This window comes from Eucyclogobius newberryi, unplaced genomic scaffold, assembly GCF_026437365.1.
Source record: "Eucyclogobius newberryi isolate DKJ021-1_F unplaced genomic scaffold, fEucNew1.0.hap1 SCAF_13, whole genome shotgun sequence".
In the NCBI taxonomy this organism is placed as follows: domain Eukaryota; kingdom Metazoa; phylum Chordata; class Actinopteri; order Gobiiformes; family Gobiidae; genus Eucyclogobius; species Eucyclogobius newberryi.
In genome coordinates, this window is record NW_027315757.1 from 5383748 (window position 1) to 5404813 (window position 21066).

General features: G+C 41.8%; 2 protein-coding genes across 3 annotated transcripts in view; both read left to right on the forward strand.

Moving 5' to 3' along the window:
* Positions 1-21066, forward strand: part of hoxb3a (homeobox B3a) — an 83269-nt gene that overhangs the window by 11088 nt on the left and 51115 nt on the right. For both annotated transcript variants that reach the window (XM_072442381.1, XM_072442379.1), the window contains exon 2: positions 4385-4507. The gene's annotated coding sequence lies outside the window, so the exon portion shown is untranslated. The remainder of the gene's footprint in view (positions 1-4384; positions 4508-21066) is intronic.
* On the forward strand, positions 11339-14397 carry hoxb4a (homeobox B4a). Its single transcript, XM_072442387.1, has 2 exons — positions 11339-12815; positions 13914-14397. The coding sequence occupies exons 1-2, from the start codon at positions 12329-12331 to the stop codon at positions 14216-14218; spliced, it is 792 nt and encodes a 263-aa protein (XP_072298488.1). The 5' UTR covers positions 11339-12328; the 3' UTR covers positions 14219-14397.

A 21066-nucleotide genomic window follows, 5' to 3' on the forward strand; every position in this document is an offset into this window, starting at 1 on the left:
CTGTTGGATATAAATTATGTTTGAAATGAGATATTCCAATGTTTCATTTGTAGTTGAGTCAAAATTTGAATAGTAAGAAACACAACACAACATCAGCACATGCAGGCTTTTGCTGTAATGTGCCAGTTGTTAGCATATCCCTTAGTTGAACTGCTTCCAAGGGCCCGGGACACTGGACACTGTGATGGGGCCTGGTACACTGTGACAGGGGTCTGGGACACTGTGACCTGGGTCTGGAACACTATGACCTGGGTCCACTGTGACACAGGCCCGGGACACTGTGACGGGGGCCGGGATACTGTGACAGGGTTCTGGGACACATGACCTGGGTCTGGGACACTATGACCTGGGTCCGGGACATTGTGACAGGGGCCCGGGACACTGTGACGGGGGCGGGATACTGTGACAGGTGTCCGAGACACTGTGACAGGGGCCCGGGACACTGTGACAGGGGCCGGGATTCTGTGACAGGGGTCCGAGACACTGTGACAGGGGCCCGGAACACTGTGACAGGGGCCGGGATACTGTGACAGGGGCCGGGATACTGTGACAGGGGCCGGGATACTGTGACAGGGGTCCACTCCAGCTCTTTTTCCTCCCCTGCACTTTATCTCCAGCTCTCTGTCAAAAATACACAACCTGCTTATCCAGCTCACCACTATGACTGCGCTTATCTGATCGCTCTGCAAGATTTATCTACTTTTAACAGACGCAGGCTTCCCTTACTCCCAACAAAAATAATGTATTATTAGTTTTTTGTTTCGTTTTTTTCACTTTTGTCGTTATTTGTCAGAGATCATGCTGATCTGCACAAGATTTCACCACTGGTACTTTCCATCTGCAGTCCTATAAAAAGTGCACATTTCATTACAATCACTGTGTGTTACAGCTCATTGTTACTCTAAGCTCAGTAAAAACACAATAAAATGTCAGTCATTATCACAATTTTTGTGACTGTTGTTATTAAATCTTACATAAAAATGTATAAGAAACGTGATTTGACTTTTAAAGGTCATGTGGCATATTGGTTGTATGTCTTATACGAGATCAGGACCAGGACATTTGTGTATATTTTCTCTATTTGCACAGGTTGTTGTGGTCCTGCGCATGTTGACCTGAGGACACTTGTTGACTGTGTAATGTAAATGATTTAAGGATGATTAATACGTTGATATATTATATTATTGATTTGTGGTTGGACTTTGAAAAAAATGCCTGAATCCATGGGGGAAACTACTCATTTTAATAACTGTTCATTATACATTGTTTTATTTGTGATTTACTTATTTTTCATGTATTCATTGCTACATTGTCATGTTTGGAATTTGGAAATTGTTACTATTGTTATTAAGAGTGTCCAAACTTTTTTACACTGAGTGCCGCATTTTGAAGCTTATATGGAGCAGAGGGCCACAAACAACCTGACGATGATGAATTTGATTCTGAAACTAAATATGTCAATAAATAATCAAACCAAATAATTTAATTAAATAATAATAAGTAACAAAGATTATAGATGAAAAATATTTATTGTGTCCTATATTTTCCCAGTAAAACTTTTCTTTTGTGTCACAAACAACAAACAAACAATCAAACACACACACACGCACGCACGCACGCACACACACACACACACACACACCAAAAAAAAATGTAAATGTAAATTGCAGATAAACAGTATCAGAATCTGAAAGGGTTTGTTGCCATTGCCATTGAACACAGTTACCAAACATAGGAACTTGTTTCGGCGTTAAGGTGCAACATAAAACATTGAATGATAAAATAATAATAATAGCAACGTCTTAGTTTACTTTCAAATGACTTTTTAAGACAAAAGCGAATGCCCTGATCTTGTGTTGGCTTGAGTTTAGTAGAAAATGTGTCAAGAAGAACTTCAAACAAAGGAAGTACAATAAAACGTCATCTGTCTTCTCTGAGTGAAAGAGAGGTGTGTCCTGAGCCTATGTGGACACCGGGGCTTCAGGCTCTTTCTTCAGGCACTGGAGATGACAGCTCTGACGTCCACAAACAGAGCACCGCGCAGGGCAAACACTCGGCATTGAGTCGCTGGTTGAACTTGTGAAGGACAGTTTCGGAGCTGATGAGGCCTCCACAAAAGAACTGCACGCCCGCTAAAACCCCTGTGTAAATAAACCTCTCTAATAATAATTGGGTAAATAAATGTGGCTAGCGCGGACTGGCCCCTGGGCGCCTCTTCTGTTCCCTGGGGCCCCACACAGGTATAATGGCTCTGGCGTTTAGGCGTTCCAGGCCTCTGACCGTCCCTCTGCCCGGGGTCAGCGCAAGTTCAGAGCATTCATTTGATTTATAGGAGGCAGAGCAGGGAGAGAGGGAGATAGAGAGAGAGAGAGAAAGAGAGAGCATGATAGAGGGAGAGAGAGAGCAAGATTGAACAAGAACTGGAGAACGAGAGAGAGCAAGAGAGAGAGAGAGAGCGCCTGTCAATTTGTCAACAGATACCACCTGAATTTAATAAGTTGCCTATCCATCTCTATATCTGTCTCTCCTTTTTTCTCTCTTCCTCACTTCCTCTCTTCTGTCTGTCTTTCTTTTATCCCTCTCTCAATTTTCTCTCTCATCCTACGTCTATTACCCATCTCTCTCCCACCTTCTCTTCTCCCACCCCTCTGCCTCCCTCTCTTTTTTCTCTCTCGCTCAGCCTGTATCTCTTTCTCTCTCTCCCTTCTGTCTCTCCTTCCAATCTCTTCACAAATCTTCCTCACATCTGTCTCTCTCCCTCTCCCTGTTCTCTCTGTCTTCCTCATTTTATCTCTTTTTTCTCCCTCTGTCCCTTCTCTCTCTGTCTCTTTCTCTCGCTCCATTTTTTAAAAAATATTTCCCTTCACTCCTTCAACTGTTCTAACCTCTCCCTCTCTCTCTGCCTTCTGTCTCTTCTGTCCCTCTATCCCTACCTCTCTTCTCTTTCTGTCCCCCCTTTATCTCTTTCTCTCTCCATTTTCTCTCTCTCCTATGCATATTTACCATCGCTCCCACGCCCCCCCCCCCCACGTCTCTCTCTCTCTTTCCCAGTCGGTCTCCATCCCTCTCTTTCTCCTATCTTTTCCACTCCGTTCTCCCTCTCCTTCCCACTTATCTTTCTCACCCCTGTCTCGCTCCCTTCCTCTGTTTCCCCTCCCTCCCTTCTCTCTTCTCTTTATCCCTCTACCTTATCCTTCTTTACCTTAATCCCTCTCTTCTTCCTCGCCCCTCTTCTCTCTTACCCCTCGCTCTCCCTTCTTTCTCTCCCTGTGGTTCGCGCAGTTCTCTATCTGTACAAACACGTCAGAGATGAAGCGTTGACGCGGCGGCGCTGCTGTTCCGCTGATATAGGAGCGCGCTGAATGAAATGTAAACGAAAGCGTGAGCGCGTGGACCTGGCGCGGACATTTATACACGCGCGGCTGAGGGAGAAGGAGCAGAGTCATCGCGGGTAAACACCACCAGTACATGGATCCACCGCACCTGACACCTCCGCTCCCTCCGCGCGCTGTCCACGTTTAAAGCCACTTGTTTACGCGCACCCCGTCACCCACCAATCACCCCAAACCACCAAGAAGTCATTTATAAATATCTGCGCAACAAAAGGAGAGCGGGAGAAATGATCCAAGACGACAGAAAAGACCCCCCTCTCCTCTGTTCTCTCCTCTCCTCTGACCATTTGTCTTCAAAGTAATGACTCCCAACTCGATTTAGTATGACGCGGGAGAGAAAAGAGAAAGAGAGAAAAGGAGTGACACACGGAGGAGGAAATGGCGACGCTGCTGTGGAGGGAAAGAAAGGGAGAAAAGATAGGGAGGGGAAGGGGGCGCTTCTCTCGGCAGCGCGCATGCACGGGGTGAACGGGAGGTCAGCGCGTCTCACCCATATTAAAATGTGTACCGGGGAACGTGGGGTGACACGCCTCGGCCGTTAAACAAAAGAGTGTGCCAAACTGACAGATTAATTTGAAAACTTGCACACACGCACAACACACTTAATGCCGTAAAGAGCGCACAGTCTCAGTGCAGCGGCGGCAGCAGCAGCTTCCTCCCGGTTCTATTCCCGCGACAGAATTACGGAGAAATCACCGCACGACCCACGCCTCCTCAGACCTCAGTCACGCGCGTGTAGTTTGACGCTTGTTTTCGCAGGACTCCGTGCGCAGTTGAGCTCGACGTGACGTTTTCTCGATTAAAACACGCGGATTGCGTGATTCGTTTGGGCTGTTTTTTTTTTTTCCCAGAGGCAAAACGTCTTCCGGGGAATGTCCACGGAAATGTTTTTTTTTTTTTTTAAAGATGTGACGAAGAATTAGGAAGAGGTCAAAACCTGTGGCGTCAGTTTTTGAAGGACTCTAAAGCTGCCTTTTGCCTTTCCTTTCCAGCACACAGAGAAAACGCAGCGTCAAAACCGGGAGCAGAGGTGAAAAAACACGAAACCACGCGTGATGGGGGATTTCCACAGCAACACGCCCGACAAGGGAGATGTATCCGGGAGCTACGGAGCGGTGAGTAGACAAAAAAAGTGACTTCTAATTGTGCTGGGAGAAAGAAATGCTGCTCATTAGCATATGTGCTGCTGTGTGCGTGCGTAAAGACGGCGTGCGTAAAAACAGGTGCCTTGCCTTACCCACGCGGATAAAAACCACGTGTTGCAGCAGCAGTAATCACCCCTCCTTCTCCTCTTCCTCCTTCTCCTCTTCTTCGTTTCAGTCCTCATCCTCACACACGTACTGTACTCCTCTGTTCTGTCGATACAGTTTTACGCACAGCTTTGGGTATTTATGGTGCGCGTTTGGAGAGCCGAGGCGCACAGACCGGGGTGAAGGCGAGGTCGTGGTCAGGAGAGGTCAAAGGCCATACTTTCCCCTTAAGACCTTACACTAAAAATGGCTTCCTGTTGGTGTTGTGTTGCCTTTTTGGTGCAGGATATGTTTTGGTGCATCTGTCTCGGCTTTTAAATGTTGTTAATGCTGAAAATGGGTTGCATTTTACCTCCAGAGAAGTGGACATGTTGGATTTGGTGTTGTCATTCTGAAAGCTGGTTATTTCACGTTTAAAAAAATATACTTCTGGGCTATTCATTTAGTCGACCAGTTAGTGATTATTTATTTTGGAATTATTAGTGGACTAGACAATTGACTACTTCTATTGTGCATGTGTGACACTTTTTGAATAGATTATCAAACACAGAAAGGTTAAAATATGCTCCATGCAGACATGAATATTGACAATATTTAGTTATAGAGTTTTTTTTGAGTCAAATCTGAAATAATTTATTGTTTCACTGCATTTTGATTTAAAAGTGCTGTTGTCTTTGTTATAAAATGTATTTAGACGTGTGTTTTAGAGTATTTGCAGGCTAGATCACAATCATCAAACGGTTATTCTAATAAACTGTCAATTAATAGCCAGATATAATTGAGTATACATAAATAGTATACGTTATATGTGTTGATGCCATTACATGCATGTTACAAAATGGTTACGCATTGAACACTCCGGACATTCAAATAAATGGCAATTACGCAGCTTCAACGTTACGCTCGCCTCAGTACGAACCAAATAGGAACGAATCACAAATTGATCGGAATCTTAGCTTTGACGACACTCACATTTCCTCTATAAATCTAAATATATTCTAGCATTCCGCGTCTAAAATCTCTGTATGGATTGAAAACAAAGCTAAACCATCGACAAATCTCCTCTACTTCATTTTTATCCCCCTGTCTCGCAGCTCTTTGCATGACAATAGCACTCGGTGTATTTTTCACGCGGCACAAAGGAGCAAAAATGCATTTCTCTTCCTGGTTTGTTGGCCCTGTAGCTTTTCACCTCGGTCATCGTTCACAGCACTGACAAGCAGCCCGGGCAGATCCACATAATGCGAGCGTTTGACCCTTCAATATGGCGCTGCTTTTTACACTGTGACCTGGAATTTCCCCCCGTTTCCTGCGTCTAAACGACACTAGTGCTTGGATGCTCTTTGGACTGAAATCTTATGTTTTTGTGTCAATTGTTCATGCTCATTTTGGTTATAGAAGTCAAATGTTTCAATATTTCGTATGTTTCTAGTAATCACGTTTATTTGTGATCTGCAATGTGCCCGTGATTTGCCCTCTAAAATATAAAGTTTGTCATTAGTCATTTTGTCATGTGTAATGAGTATATATTTTATTGTCTTGTGTTTCTATTTTCTGATCAGCAATTTCCCCTTGACACTCTCTTGCTTGTTTTTCCACTAAAATGCAGTGTTTTTGTCAATGTTACATATATTTTTTGTGGGAAAATGCGTGTTGTTTGTAATTATCTTTTGCTTGCCTTCACAGTCTTGTCCTGGTTTAGCCTTGGTTTGGTTTTGTTCGAGTCCTGCTTCAGTCCTGGTCTAGTGCAGGTTTTTATAGGTTATAAATCCAAGCTTGGAGTGTTTTTGTTTGTTTTTGCTCTTTGCTTTACCAACCTGAAGCAAAGCTGTTTAAATAGCACTTTATGTTGTAATAGACACCTCGCTGTTATTTGTTCTCAGTGTCTCGTTTAGTTTATTATTGCTTCCATGCCACCATTTCACAGCTCCCCCGCCTCTCCCCAAAATCCTCTTCACAGTGGAAGTGGACGGGCCTCCGCACGCGCGTGTTGCGTTTGAGATGCAAACGGAAGTGATGGTCAGGAAAGTCACATGCTCAGATTCAGGGCACGTTTCCTTTCTTTTTTTTTTTAAATTAGCACTGAGTAACGGGCATTCATTTAGCTGTTTTTCGTTTTGTTTGCTTTTGCTCCCTACTGCTTTACAAAGGTTGAACATGCATTTCGAATTATTTTGTTATTTGTTATATTTATGGTTTAGTGTATATTATCAGGAGGAAGCCATTTGTTTAAATAGTCACATATTTTCATACAATCCCATAATAAAAATGTCTTCTGGTTTGCACTTGTGTGCCCTTTGAGTAGTACGTTTATACAAATGTAGGCCTATAGCAATACATGCCTATTAACCTAAAAACGGAATAAATATATATATATTATTAAAATAAAATGAAAAAAAAAACACTTTAATTATCCGTATTTTCCATCTCGAATCTTTCAGGTACCATATTTCAACCTTTGTTTGGTTAAAAATGTTCAATAACCGTTTGTGTCAGCCCTGCTCCCGGTCACACTGTCCATCATCGGCCCTTCACTTACTGCACCTTTAACGCTCACTGCATCATTCCTCACTTTTATTGATCTTGTAAAGGCTGCACAATATGTCTCAATCTATATAGTCCACCAAACAGTACTCATAATGCAGTCATATTTGATCCACCAAAACCATATAGTTTGTCCCAAAAAAATGTCATTTGTTTACGTCTTTACGCACGTAGGACCAGTTTCAAGCAGGGCAGGTTGATATATTTACCAAGCAGCCTTTCTTTTCTGGTAAATGTTCTCGCTGACACAGGAGCTTTTAAAGGAAGGAGCCTGTTTGTGGTTTGCCCGCGCTTGGTGTCTCCGCTCCCACATGTTTGCACCGTTCTGGGGCCCTTCCACGCGGTGCCACATTGACCTTTACCTGCAGGGGCCCGTGAACAATGCGCGCTCGTCTGCACTGAATACCTGACAATGGTGAGCCGCTGACAAACTTGACAGAGGCTGAAGGAAGTGTCCGCGCCACGCCTTGATCGATCCGTGCCGTGACCCCGTGTTACGTGTACGTGCATCTGCGCTGCTCCGGGGGTCAAGGTGAGGATTGCGCACGCCCACCCATCCGCACCTGCCTTCGGGGTGGTGGAAGTAACAGATGTGGGTGTCTTATAGGAACAGTTTAGGATTTTTGTTAATCCTGTAAAACTGTTGATCTTTTATTTTATTTTTTTTACATCAAGAGAAGGGGAATTATTTGCGGGTCATTTTAAAAGCTGCATTACTTTTTTTTAACCATTCATTTTTCCATTAGTCGACTAATCAGCAATCTATTTTTTTTTTTTTTCTATACTGGAATAGCCATTTTATCAAATGATTAAAAAAAAAAAACACACACAACTAGTCAACTACTACTACGATATATTTTTGATCAGTAAACCAGTCCAACATATTTGTATTAGTCGACTAGTCAGCCATTATTTCTATTCCACCTTGAGTCTTTAACCAATTCAATTATGAAATATGGTGACTAAAGGCTCACATAATAGTTTACAAATGTGTTTTATTGATGAAAATCTCAAATCACGCCGCTGTCTGTGTTACGGCGGGTCTTTCATGTGTTTTCAGGTGCGTTCACCGTTCACATACGTATTTATTTTATTTTAGATAGAGTTGAATTCTTATTTATGGTCTTATTTGTCCACGTTTCAGTGTTGGTTTAACCTTGGCTTTGTCCATACTTAGTTCCGGTTCAGTCCAAGTTTAGTCCCATGTGAAGAATACCGTCTACAGGTGGGACCCGTGCGTGAGTGTAAAGCTGGGTGGTTTTAGGAGCAGGGTGGCCGTGGTGGTCGTGGATGCGCCCGCGGCCTGTGTAACGACGAGCTTCTCTCCTCCGTGTACCGCTCGCTTTTGTTGTCCGCCCCGGTGATGTATGAGCGACTTTGCGAGGAAACGGGAGCCGCGGAGAGAGTGTCAATGTCACAAAATCAATGCGGGGGGGAAACAAAAGAGCAGCAGTGTTCAGGCTGTGGGAGCGAGAATGCAGGGGCCTGTACTCCAAAATCCAAGGCTCCAAAGTGCGTTCATATATGCGTTTATCTAATTCAGTTGTTACATTTAAGCAGATTAGAAATGATCCCGCATTGCAGTTTTTGTAGTCATTATAGTACAAAAGCACAGAAATATCAACATTGAAGCATAGCAACGTGACAAATGAGCTTTCTAATATGTATATGTTATTGTGTAATAGACTTAAATTATCTTTTAAGATGCTGATGTTCAAGACAATTGTTTCTAATGTTATTTGTCATGATTTTTTTGATTGTTTCAATTAGCCTGCTGTTCATTGAAACGCATGGATTTCTCCTGAAATAAATTAGATTATCTTATGTAAACGTGGAATATCTTATGTTCAAAATGTTGCAGTGTTTTGCTGTAAGTGTTATGTGTGGTGTCAAACTCAAACTTTATTCCATTAAATGTATTTTCGTAACACTCACCTGCAGTAGCTTCAGTGGCATTATTCAGTTCTGTTTTTTGCTGCACTTTCGCCATTTCATTGTAGTATTTTGCTTGTTGTTAAAGTAGCTTATTTTAGGACATTTTGAAGTGAAGTTCTCACTTATTTGTTGAGCAATTAATGCGTTTTAGTACCAGAATAGAGTGATGTAAAATCAGTTGTATTGAAGCATCAGCCATTTTAATTCAACAAAAAACAATATAGAAATATACCAATGTTAAACAGGCTGTTTGTGTTTTGCATTTGACTTCATTGATTACAATATCGACCATGATATATTTTAGGCTCTTTTTTGTCATCTAGGTCATCAGTATATCTTTATTGTTGTATGTGTAGTTTGGACTATGACATTTCTACAGTCTATTTTGAAATTGTATGACTTTATATGGACAACATTCCGTTATCAACGCTGAAAGACGCTCAAACAATGTTTGTAGGGAACTTTTTAACATGTATTTTAAACATTTCTTTCTTGACATCTATAAATTCTCTCGCCCTGACTTGACAGAAAGGCAGATTGGAGCTGATTTGCAGATGGATGGCCACGTTCACCGCGGCCCTGGTGCGTCAAACTCGCTGCACTTTTTAATCCAGTTATCCGGGGACTTTGCGCAGACGTCCTATTCGAAGTGAAAGCTTTTTTATTCATTTATTCATTGCTCCCATCTATTCGTCAGTGCCATGAGCCAGAACGCAGCAGTACGGGCCTGATAGGACAGTGTTTCCCCGTGCCAAGCAATCTGTCTTTTTTCTTTCATTAAACCGCGATCATTCCGCAAGAGCGCTTCAATGCCATTCCAACTGCCAACTTCTTTTCTTTTTTTCCTCTTCTCTTTCTTATCTTTTTGCCGTAATTGCAACTTTATTTCTAATTACATTTTTGGCTGCCTTTTCTGTCCCTTCTTTTCTGGAACATTTACTATACAAATATTATGAAAGCACTCAGCCTGAAATAAATAATGGGAACGTGTTACCATGGCTGAAATTGAAAAATATGTCTAACTATTTTGAATGATATTCAAAGCACTATGTTGCTTTGCTTGCATTTTTATTTTAATTGGATTGAACACGTGTGTATTTAACGTTAGGGGCGTGTACAAGGTAGTTTTGCAATATTCACTTTTATTATAATATACAATTTAACTATAGAAAAGCTTCGAATAGTCCTGTATTTAAGTATTTATCATCTATATATATGTTTTATACTGTAACATCGCAAACAATCGGCCCTTTTGTAGCGTTTAAGGCCGTGCGTAATTTTATCGCTTTTTAATCGCCAAAAGCATATGTCCAGTGGCGTTATTATGTCTTTTTCTCCATTGTACAATATTGTGAAGGGAAATAGGACACTGTAGCCCCCAGCAGAGCGCAGGTCAGGGGTGAGAGCTGCTACAGATGGATGGGGATATTGCTCCGCACCTTTACGCACGGGCTTTTATGAAGCAATAAGAGCTGAAGCACTGCCTCCTGAGATCTGCTGTCTTCTATATCTACCCTGTAGATCCGGATTTGTGTGGGAGTCCTTTTTACAATCACAAATTCGCTTCTAGGGGAGTATATAGTGGATTTATACACGACAGCGACGATGGAACGTCCACTGCAGGCCTGAGAACCGCACATGCAGTGTTGTGTTTGGTTTTGGTTATTTTAGACCATGTTGCAAAGCAGGGTGGTATTTTCGTTTGGGAAAAATAATATCACAATGTCGTTTATAAAGTTTGGTGTAGTTTTGATATTGTTTTTAAATTCCACCCAGAGCTTTTCAGTAATTGCTTCCTAGTATTTGTTTTTTACTATTCTCAACGCACCGCCAGAGTTGCAAAAAGGGCAGCAGCGATTTGAATTGGCCTCATTTTATTTATTATTTGTCTCCGGGTGAAAAATGATGCTCTCGTCTCTACTGTTCATCTCCAAGGAAGGCGTATATAGAGCAGAGAGCAGAGCGGGGGCTGGGTGGGTGTAACGCGTTTGGTTTCGATTTGGAAACGGTCAATTTTCCTGAAACAAAGGCTTAAGTAAGATATCTCCATCTACGTTTCCCCCGGTGTGGCTATACACAGTGTCCATAGTGATAACAATGCATAATTCAATTATTTTAGTAAATTTAAGCAACTTTCTCTGTATTCACAATTCGTTTCTTGTGCGTAATAACTGTGCGTAATTATTGTAGCCACTAAGGAGGCTCCAAGAACGGAAATGTATTTTCGGTGGCAGCTTGTGAGTGGCACAGGGAGAAATGGTGCACAATGGAACCGTGTATTCCAGCACAGCTCAAGGGCAAGGCAGCCTGCCTTTCCGGACGTGGCATATGACGCCAGGGATGTTAAGCTAAGCAGCAGTAGGGAAAAAAACACGAGCAAAACACTTCCAGGGCGGAATTAACATGCGCGCAGTGAAGCCAGCGTGTGCCTATTTTACTAACAAGTGGACTAGTTTGGAATACAAAGATCTGCTCGTGATTTAGGAGCCCGGTAACCTGAATTAGTTGATGAATTTTCTATCGATCCTAAACAAGCCAGATTTGTCTCTGACAGGAGCTGCTGCAGCCGCGGTGCCGAGTCTTTATTAGTGATTAGGGAAGGGAAAAGAAAGTAAAGGTTATGGAAAAGTACGTCCCAAACACACACCCAAATGTACACAGAGGGGTGGTTCCGGCGCCACTTCAAATCCCCTCAAGCGCACTCATTATTTCTCTATTTGAAGTTATGCGTAAAAAGGGAACGAGTTTGGAGAAAAGAAGGTGTACTTTAGTTTATTATGCAACTGTAAAGCAATGGTTTATGGGGCAGAATGTAAAGTTTGAATAGTATTAGATGAGTGTCACAAAGGACTCCTAATTGAATCCCAGGGTTGTATTGCTTGTTTTTGTACACTGCGCACAAATGAGAGGAGGGTGTTTTTACGCACGGAGAGAGGGAAAGAGGCGGGGAGGGGGCACAGGGCAAAGTGGCCACAAAACTGAGGCCAGCATATGATGATGAGCACGCGTATAATCCTATTTCCTTATCCGGGGTCCGTCCCGAAGCGCAGTCATTGGCCCAAGCACGTCACGTGGCTTCTTAACTTTGTTCACTTGACAGAAAAGTAGGAGGGTTCAACGGAACAGGAATAACCGAAGAGTAACGCGATGAGATATAAATTTTAGTTATATATATTTGCCGACTATACAACAAAAAAAGATAAATTAATGGCCATGAGCTCCTATTTGATCAACTCCAACTATGTGGACCCCAAGTTTCCGCCGTGCGAGGAGTATTCTCAGAGCGACTATCTGCCCAGTCACTCCCCGGACTATTACAGCTCCCAGCGGCAGGAGCCCACAGCAGCCACCGCCGCCGCCGCTTTCCAACCGGACTCTCTCTTGTACCACCACCACCACCACCACCAGCAACATCATGCACAGCGAGCCGAGCCACCCTTTACCCCGTGTCAGCGCGCCGCGCAACCCGCGTCCGTGCTCATGTCCCCGCGGGGTCATGTCCTCCCTCCAACCACCACCAACACTCCAGCACTCCCGGAGCCGCAGAATCACCGCTGCGACTCGGTGACACCAAGCCCTCCTCCGCCTCCGTCGTGCGGACAAACGCCCCGCAGTCACAGCTCTTCTTCCCCGAACGGTGCGCGTAAAGACCCCGTGGTTTACCCCTGGATGAAGAAAGTCCATGTAAACATCGGTACGTGCAACTTATTTGTCTCGTTGTTAGGTGTCCGGTATCTTTGCCTCCTTTCCCTATTTGCTCTCTCTACGAGCAGCAGCGTTTAGCCCTTGAGGTCAAGATTTACGACCGTATGTGTTTTTGCAGGGCCAATATAATTACACCCTCCATAAATTTTTATTACACCTCTTCGCTGAGGTGCTGCCGTCGCGCGTGTGAAGTGAAGTCCGATCCGGAGCTCCTGCGCGTCTCCTCCTGCCTGCCTTCTCTAATCCCCCTCCGCTTTTATGACAACTCCGCACCCGAGCACCATAAGTTACCTTTTATGCTTTGGTAATTTGATTTTAAGTGGTGGGCTTATATAAACGATGTACTTGAGTCTGTCGGGCTTTATTCCGCGGGAGGGAAAGTTTTATGGCGGTTGAAATATTCATGTTTATGGCGCTGCAGCTCGTAAAATAGGAGAAGGCAGTGGTAGAAAAGCGAGTGTGCAGGCTACGGGCTGCTCCTCTTCTCGCTCCGGGGGAAAGATGCAGGTTTTAGCCAGGTCTCTGCGGGCATGGTAAGAAAGAAAGCTCTATTCTTGACCAGTCTTGCACCTTTTTGTGTGTTTTGTTCAATCATTAGCTAGCTTTTTTTCAATGGCGTCGTGGAGCAGCGGCTAAAGCCCCCTCCCTTTCCTTCTTTTCGTGCGTTCTCCACGCTCGTTCTTTTAGCCTATTTTTTTGGGATAATTTGAACTTTACGCACAGTTTTTTTTGTAATATCTACTGCTTCTGGTGTGTTTCCCCTTTTTGAAAAATAATGCTAGGTCATATTGAGCTATGTCAGGACAGGACAGGAAAATGTGGGCGCGCTTCACAATAGATCACAACATTTGGACAGAGGCGTCAGGACGTTGCCTCGAGGCTTGTGCGTGACATTTGGCAGCGTAGCGTTTCCATAAATCATAAATATTAGCTACTATTTCTACGAATCAATTATCTGAATGTGCTACTATTACATATGAACGTGATCGAATAACTATTATGTTTAGATGTGTTTTTTTTTTTTTATCGCGCGCGCATTCATCCACCGTGCGTAATTTGGCTAAAACTATGCCTTGTGTCCTTGTAGTGAACGCAAACTACACGGGAGGAGAACCCAAGCGCTCGCGGACGGCCTACACGCGCCAGCAGGTCCTCGAGCTGGAGAAGGAGTTCCACTACAACCGGTACCTGACGCGCAGGCGCAGGGTGGAGATCGCGCATACACTTTGTCTCTCGGAGCGCCAAATCAAAATATGGTTTCAGAACCGGAGGATGAAGTGGAAGAAGGACCACAAGCTGCCCAACACCAAGGTGCGCTCCGGGTCCAACGGCAGTAGTACAAACTCCCAAGGGCTTACCGGGGCTCAAAACTTGGCAAACGGACCACTATAGCCCGGCAATTGGTGAATAAAACCTTTGCTGCGTCTCAAAAAGCCTATAATAAACTGTGTGGGGACGTGTTTGGACAGCTTTTGCGTTTTGGATTCAGAAGGATGTCACTGCTGCCTATGCTACTCACTATAAATAACACTTTTTATTTTATTTTTATTTTTTGGAAAAGACAGATTTATAAGCCAACAAACATCAAAACATCAGAAATGTAACAAGAGAAAGGAACCGAGAACACTATGACTGGTCGTTTCGTTTCTTTTGTGACAGCAAATGCTCCAAGAATTGTACTTGCGACGTGCGTGAATGTTTTGTGTGTGTGTGTTATTTTATTTTTTCAGTTTTTTGGCTGAAGATGGATACTCATTTTCATCTTTAATCACGCCAAACTCGGGGCCCATTTGTCATGTTTACTCTGCGCAGCAAAGGGGTGAAACAGCGGCTCCACTCCACCTCCCTTCTGTGTTTTTTTTTTTTTCTCCAAAAATTACCCCTCTTTCTCCCTCTCTCTACACACACACACACACACACACACACACGCGCACGCACGCACACACACACACACACACACACACACACACACACACACACACACACGCGCACGCACGCACGCACACACACACACACACACACACACACAGATATAAATAAATATACTTCTAAAAGCTCTTATTGTAACATATGTGATCCAAATGACTTCGTTGCTTTTCCTTTGTCATTCTGGATGATTTGATTGTAAATGCGACGCGGTTGGGACATTTCAGCGCTCCGTTATGCACACATACGTCTCCAAAACATACACAAGGCACGTTTCATCACGCTCTTATTCTATTCATACAGGGTCAGAAGAATAAAAAATAGCACTCATGAATTCATTTTTTATGTAAGCACTATTATTAATAGACAACTTTCACGATTATTACCTCGCTGTTTTGTTCGTTCCATGAAGTGATTCTATTTTTGAAAACGCTGCATTATGAAATCATTTCTTGTACGTAGAAAAACAAAAACAAATGTAATTTAAGTTCAGATAATATGGACACATTTACAATTGCATGTCTGTTATTCTTATGTTAGTCTCCTCTACTTAGATATTTTAATGAAAGTGTTATTTTATTTACATTCCAAAGATCGATTTTATTTGATGATGATAATACTATTAATAGTGAAAAGAAAAAAAAAACAGTTTTCCCTCCAAATGTATTCTCGCTCTTTTCCTGCTTCAGTGTTCTATTTGTAAATAGAAATTTAAATAAATGAGTGGAAAATATGAATGTTCTCTTCTATGTATTTTTTTTTAAAAACTTGTATCGTTTTCTTTGGAACGTTTTTTCACCATTACGCACGATCTCTTCTATCTTCTCGTGCGTAAAAAACAGTCATCTGCTTTGACTTTAGATACCGTGCTCTGAAGATAGATTCCGAAACCTCCATTTGATTTCATTCTCTGTTGGTTTTGCTTCCAAACGCGCGCCGAGCTGTCCGCGCAAATCAGCCGCGCGCTATGATTAATCTGCCCTCTCCGTGACGGATCTCGGTACATTACGTGGTGTAATCTCGTTTTAAATCACACGCGCGTCCCTCGTTTCACTCCCGTTCTCCCGTTAATTTACCGGCTGTGCGCACCCTCAAACCCACCCCTTACTTTTTGTTTTACCTATACTTTTTTTTTTAAAGACTACTTTCCAGGTCCATGCTCTTTTAACGCTTTAATGAGTGTAATTTTCACACCGGTGTTGTTTTTTCTCGCTCGGTGCTTTCGTATAACGCTGCGCCGGTGCGGGGTTTTATTTATTTTTTTATATATTACAAAAAGGGAGCGGGCCAGGCGCCATAGCTCAAACCCTGACAACCAAATAGATAATCAACAAGACGAATGGCTTCTTTTGTAAGGCGCGGCTCCCGTATTAATTTTCATTTTCTTTTCTTAGAGCAGGTATCGAAAAATATAGGGCTTGAGAAAGGGGAGGGGGGCGCGAGAAAATAGCCAAGCATTCCTCGCCGTGAACTTTAAACAAAAAAAAAGTCTGCCCCCCAAATTGGTCCTCTGCTCGTATATATTCCTCGGCCCAGAGAAGATTCGCTATTACTTGTCGCTTGATTTCTCCGTGGGCCCCGTGCCACCGAGACTCGCCCCGGCCATTTATCTGTTTTTCTTTCTATTTATATACGAAACTGCTGCTCCTGGCGCAAAATGCAATGCAGTTTTGGAAAAGGGAGGTTTTATTTGCGCAAAAGAAAAGCCAACCCACATCACGCTGCGCTTTGTCTGTAACGTTATTATTATTAATTGCCTCTTTAGTGGTTTGGATTGGCACTGGTGATGTTTCGGCTGCGAGTCCTTTTAAGATTGTGCTTTCTTATCTATAACACCTCTGGCTGTAATAACTATAAACCATATTTTACTATCCAACCGCAACCAAACATGTTTATTGTCACGCCGAAGTGCAAAAGTTCAGTGTTAAAAACGTCAAATGGCGCAAGACTGTGAAAACAAACCTCACGTGATATGCAGGGAGAAAAAAGCACGTATTACCATAATGAGAGCACTTTCCTAGCGTTGCCATAGACACAGTAGTAAAACATGCGCGCATTGGTTTGGTCATCATTTGTGCATTTCTTATCAGATTGCAATAAAAAAAACAATATGCTTTAATCCAATTGGGGCTTTTAATATTGCACCTTGTTGCAGACTAAAGAGTGTAAGAGAGCAGCGTGTGTTTTTATCATTCAGTATTGCAGACACGAGTTCTGCAATACTTTTAATAATTGATCAGCTTCTTGCTTTAAATATTGGTGCAGCGTTTTGAGCGTTCATAATAATAATTTGACTGAATGAGGTGAACGCCATATGTTTGGAATGGATGTTGTTATATTTGCATGGACTTTGTTTAAAAGCGGCTGTTTCGCTTGATGTAAGCTGTTTTATGCCTGGATGTCTCACAACCTTCAACATTTACATTTGTTCGCTACTTCTTTTCTACTTAATGTAACTGTATGTGTATTTCCATACCTCACATTTTCATTTAGCCCATGTTCAATTTGAGTTAAATTATAATTCGTATTTTTCTTTTTGTTTCCATCTTCACATGTAATCAATGGAAATCATGTTGAGTGGATTTGATCACAGAGGAATGGAATCATATTTTGATTACAATGAAATATTTTTGACTTGGGAAAACATTGCTATTTAAACTGAAAGCCAGTTTACTTTTTCTCAGTTACCAATTACTATTTTATGTTTTTTGCAAATTAACTCTTCATTTACAATCCCCAAATGCATTTTCATAATGAGTCCAAAATCCAAATTCCTGAAGCTTTATTTTGAAAAAGCAATTTGATTAAAAACAAAAAAACTTCTAAACAATTCTCAACACGTCTTATCTTTTTGATCATCTTTATATTTGAATAAGCAACAAATATATCAACAATAGATTTTTGACAAAAGTTGCTATTATCTTATTTAAATGTAGTCCTTATTTTGTCATAGCTTCTTTTAGAGTTTGCTGATTGTAGAATTTCGGTGTTCCTCCAAACCAACCTACCACCAAAGTCAGGTTTTAGGCAAATAAATGGGCTTAGTGTTTGTGGTTTATTGACAATTATTACTATTTTCTCGTTCAAAATCATCCAAAAAATATGCTAACTTGACAACAAACTGCATTTAAGTAATATTGCTTGTAGACCTTTCAAATGGTGCTGGTTGTAAAAAACGAGTGCATTATATGGAACCTATATTTGCTCACACTCCCCTCTTTCCCCGTGTGCCCTTCGGCTTCACCTTAACCGGGATAATATTTGTGATTTCTCTGTCACCTCTAGCGGCATAACCAAAAAAACAACCAAGCCAGGCCTTGCACCCATCTGAACCGAACCACCCCCTCACCCAACAACCACACACACACACACACACACACACACACACACACACACACACACACACACACACACACACACACACACACACACACACACACACACGCACGCACACACACACACACACACACACGCACACACACACACACACACACACACACACACACACACACACACACACACACGCACACACACACACACACACACACACACGCACGCACACACACACACACACACACACACACACACACACACACACACGCTCACACACGCTCCACAATAAGCCCCAAAGCACCACAGTCAGTCCCGCACCAAATAAATGAATTTGCGCTCGGCTGACAGCACTCACAATACAATCCAGTCAGGAATCCTTATACTCTTTTTAGCCTCCCCCACTATTTTTTTTTTTTTTTTTTATCTGCTGCTCCTTCTGCTTCTACATGAATGGGCAAACAGATTTTTTTTGTATATTATTGTTGCGGTGGTGGAGAAGACAGAAGGGGATGGCACCTCGGACGGAGAAAAATGCGAGAATTATACAAGCAGCAATCATTAATCACGCTTTTAAACTCGCCCATTGTCCCCAAAAGCGCGCGCACACGCACACACGCAGCCCTTCTGCCGCGGAGTGAATGAAAGAAACCAAGAAAGGCAGAAGACGTCTTGGAAGACATTCTGACCTCCTCCTCCTCCTGCTTCTCAAACTCTGTATACACGCACAAACACTCCCTCCTTTCCCCTTCCCACTGCGTAACTATTAAACTTTTTCCAGAACACGTTTGGGAAGAAGAAAATCCCACTTTTAGTTTAGGAGAAGGAGGAGTGAGAGAGAGCATGGCACGGAGTCGAGAAGAGGTGAGTTAAGCAGGCCTGGGAATGCCATTTTGAACGCTTTTGCCCTCACGTACCTCTTGTTCTATAGTTAGCTCGGTTTGTGACGGTTTTATGGTGGCGCATTTGGTGAGGTCAGGACTGGAAAAGCAAAAGGCGCTTTGATTTGGATACACGGCCAGGCAGAACTTTTGGGGAGGAATGTTTTTTTTCTCTCTCTCTCACGGAGTCATCAAATTGCAGTCACACATCGTGGTTGTTGTTGTGTAAACGTTGTCCATGTGTTGCTGGAGCAGACACGTCTGCGTCAGTTTGGAGATGAAGGTGGTCACGCACATGGCGCATGCATAGGGGACATGACGTATTGTGTGGTGTTGTGACGACCTTGGGTTTTCAAACTCAGACTAGATCCAAAAGTGTAATGTAATGATTTCTTAATGTCGTTATTTGGGCTGTTGTGGCACTTTAAAATGTTCTGTCGTCAGAATATTCCAAAATACAGAAAGGAGGTCAAATTAAGTGGATCATAAAATATTTCAATAATCAACTGGCATCAGAAAAAAATGAAAAATCTCCATTTCAAAAGATGTGGGAAAAATGTACATATATTTTTTTACCATCAACACTGTATTTGAGCTTCGCAAAATTATAATTTGTGGTAAAATATGTACTATAGCTAAATAAAATGAGGTTTTTTGAAGTTTTTATCAGGTTAAAATGTATTTGTTGAGTAAAAAAAAAGAGTCTATTATAATCTCCTATTAAATAATCAAATGCAGCGTGTTTAAATCAGGTTCTGATATCACATTTGTTTTACTCTGATAAAACCACCAGATTTCTTTAATATTTTGTGATATAGTCTAAGTTTCTCCACTGAAATAATATTACGTTCCACTTCACTTTAGCCTCCATCCTGAATTTTGGAATGTTTTTCATTTACAAACTATTAAAAGGTCAATTTCACCGTCTCAAAAATATGGATGCTCCTCTGTGTGTTTGAAATGCAAACTTTGAACAGAATTCTACCATCAAATATAACATATTTAATGAAAAAGACAATTCAACATTTTTTCAGAATTTATCAGCCTGAAAATAAATGAAAAATAAAATAACAATTTGTTTCAACTTCAGTACGTACTTTTAACATGTATAATAATTCTTGGCCTTTCATGTGTGATTGTGCCATGTCATTTAAATATTGGCCCACGTTTCATCCTTATTATAGTGTAGATGAAGCCTTATTGAACCATGAGCATTGGATAAATATGGGAAAATAATATGAATCTATATGCTGTCTCAATTATTATTTGCCCTTCATGTTTCACTTGTGCCCTGTCATTTGAATATAAAGCCACATCTTATCCTTATCACAATTGAAATGCCTTACTGAACCGTGGACATTGACGATACAGTTAATTGTGAATCACTATTTAAGAAATGATTGATATTTTCGAGTTGCCTGATCTCGCTTGACCCAATAGCCATGCATTGTGTTGTTTTGTCTGGTTATAAGATCACCAATGTTGAAATAAAGAACTACAATCTTTTTAAAGTGTACACTTTCAGGGTTATTATGGAATTTAGTTTGAATTTAAACTGAATATTAATCTTTCTGAAGGTTATTGTCCAATTGTGCACTGCTCTGTTTAGTGTAGACTGAAATGTGACACCAAACACACACAGCTTTGTTGAGCTTTGGTTCACTGACAGGTTAAGATTTTGGCATTGCACTTCCCCGTTGTTGGCTGCATGTGGTCTTTTGCCATATAGTGTATGTTATACCTTTTAACATGTCATCAGGATGTTCCAAATTTAAAAAAAAATTCTAATCGTTTTAAGTAAAAAAAATACAAAAAACTAGCAATTCTTTTGGAAAAAAAGAAGAAGAAAACAATAGAAATGTCAGTGTGTTTGTTAACAATAGAATAATTTCCAGCCTCAAAGATGTACTTACAAAAAGTGTCATTTGTAGTATGTAACTTAAAACGACAAAGAGAAGTACATGTCAGTAAAACATAAAAATAAATATTGTTACAAAAATGCCACAATCTCCAAATGCAGTAAAATCCAGTGTTGAATGTGTTCGGACCAGGCTCTTGTATCTGAGTGCTTTTACTTTGATAAAACCACCTGGATTTTTCATA

Coding starts and splice junctions, on each gene's coding strand:
- hoxb4a (XM_072442387.1), top strand. CDS start 12,329: ATGGCCATGAGCTCCTATTTGATCAACTCCAACTATGTGGACCCCAAG. Junction 12,816..13,913: donor GAAAGTCCATGTAAACATCG/GTACGTGCAACT, acceptor GTGTCCTTGTAG/TGAACGCAAACTACACGGGA.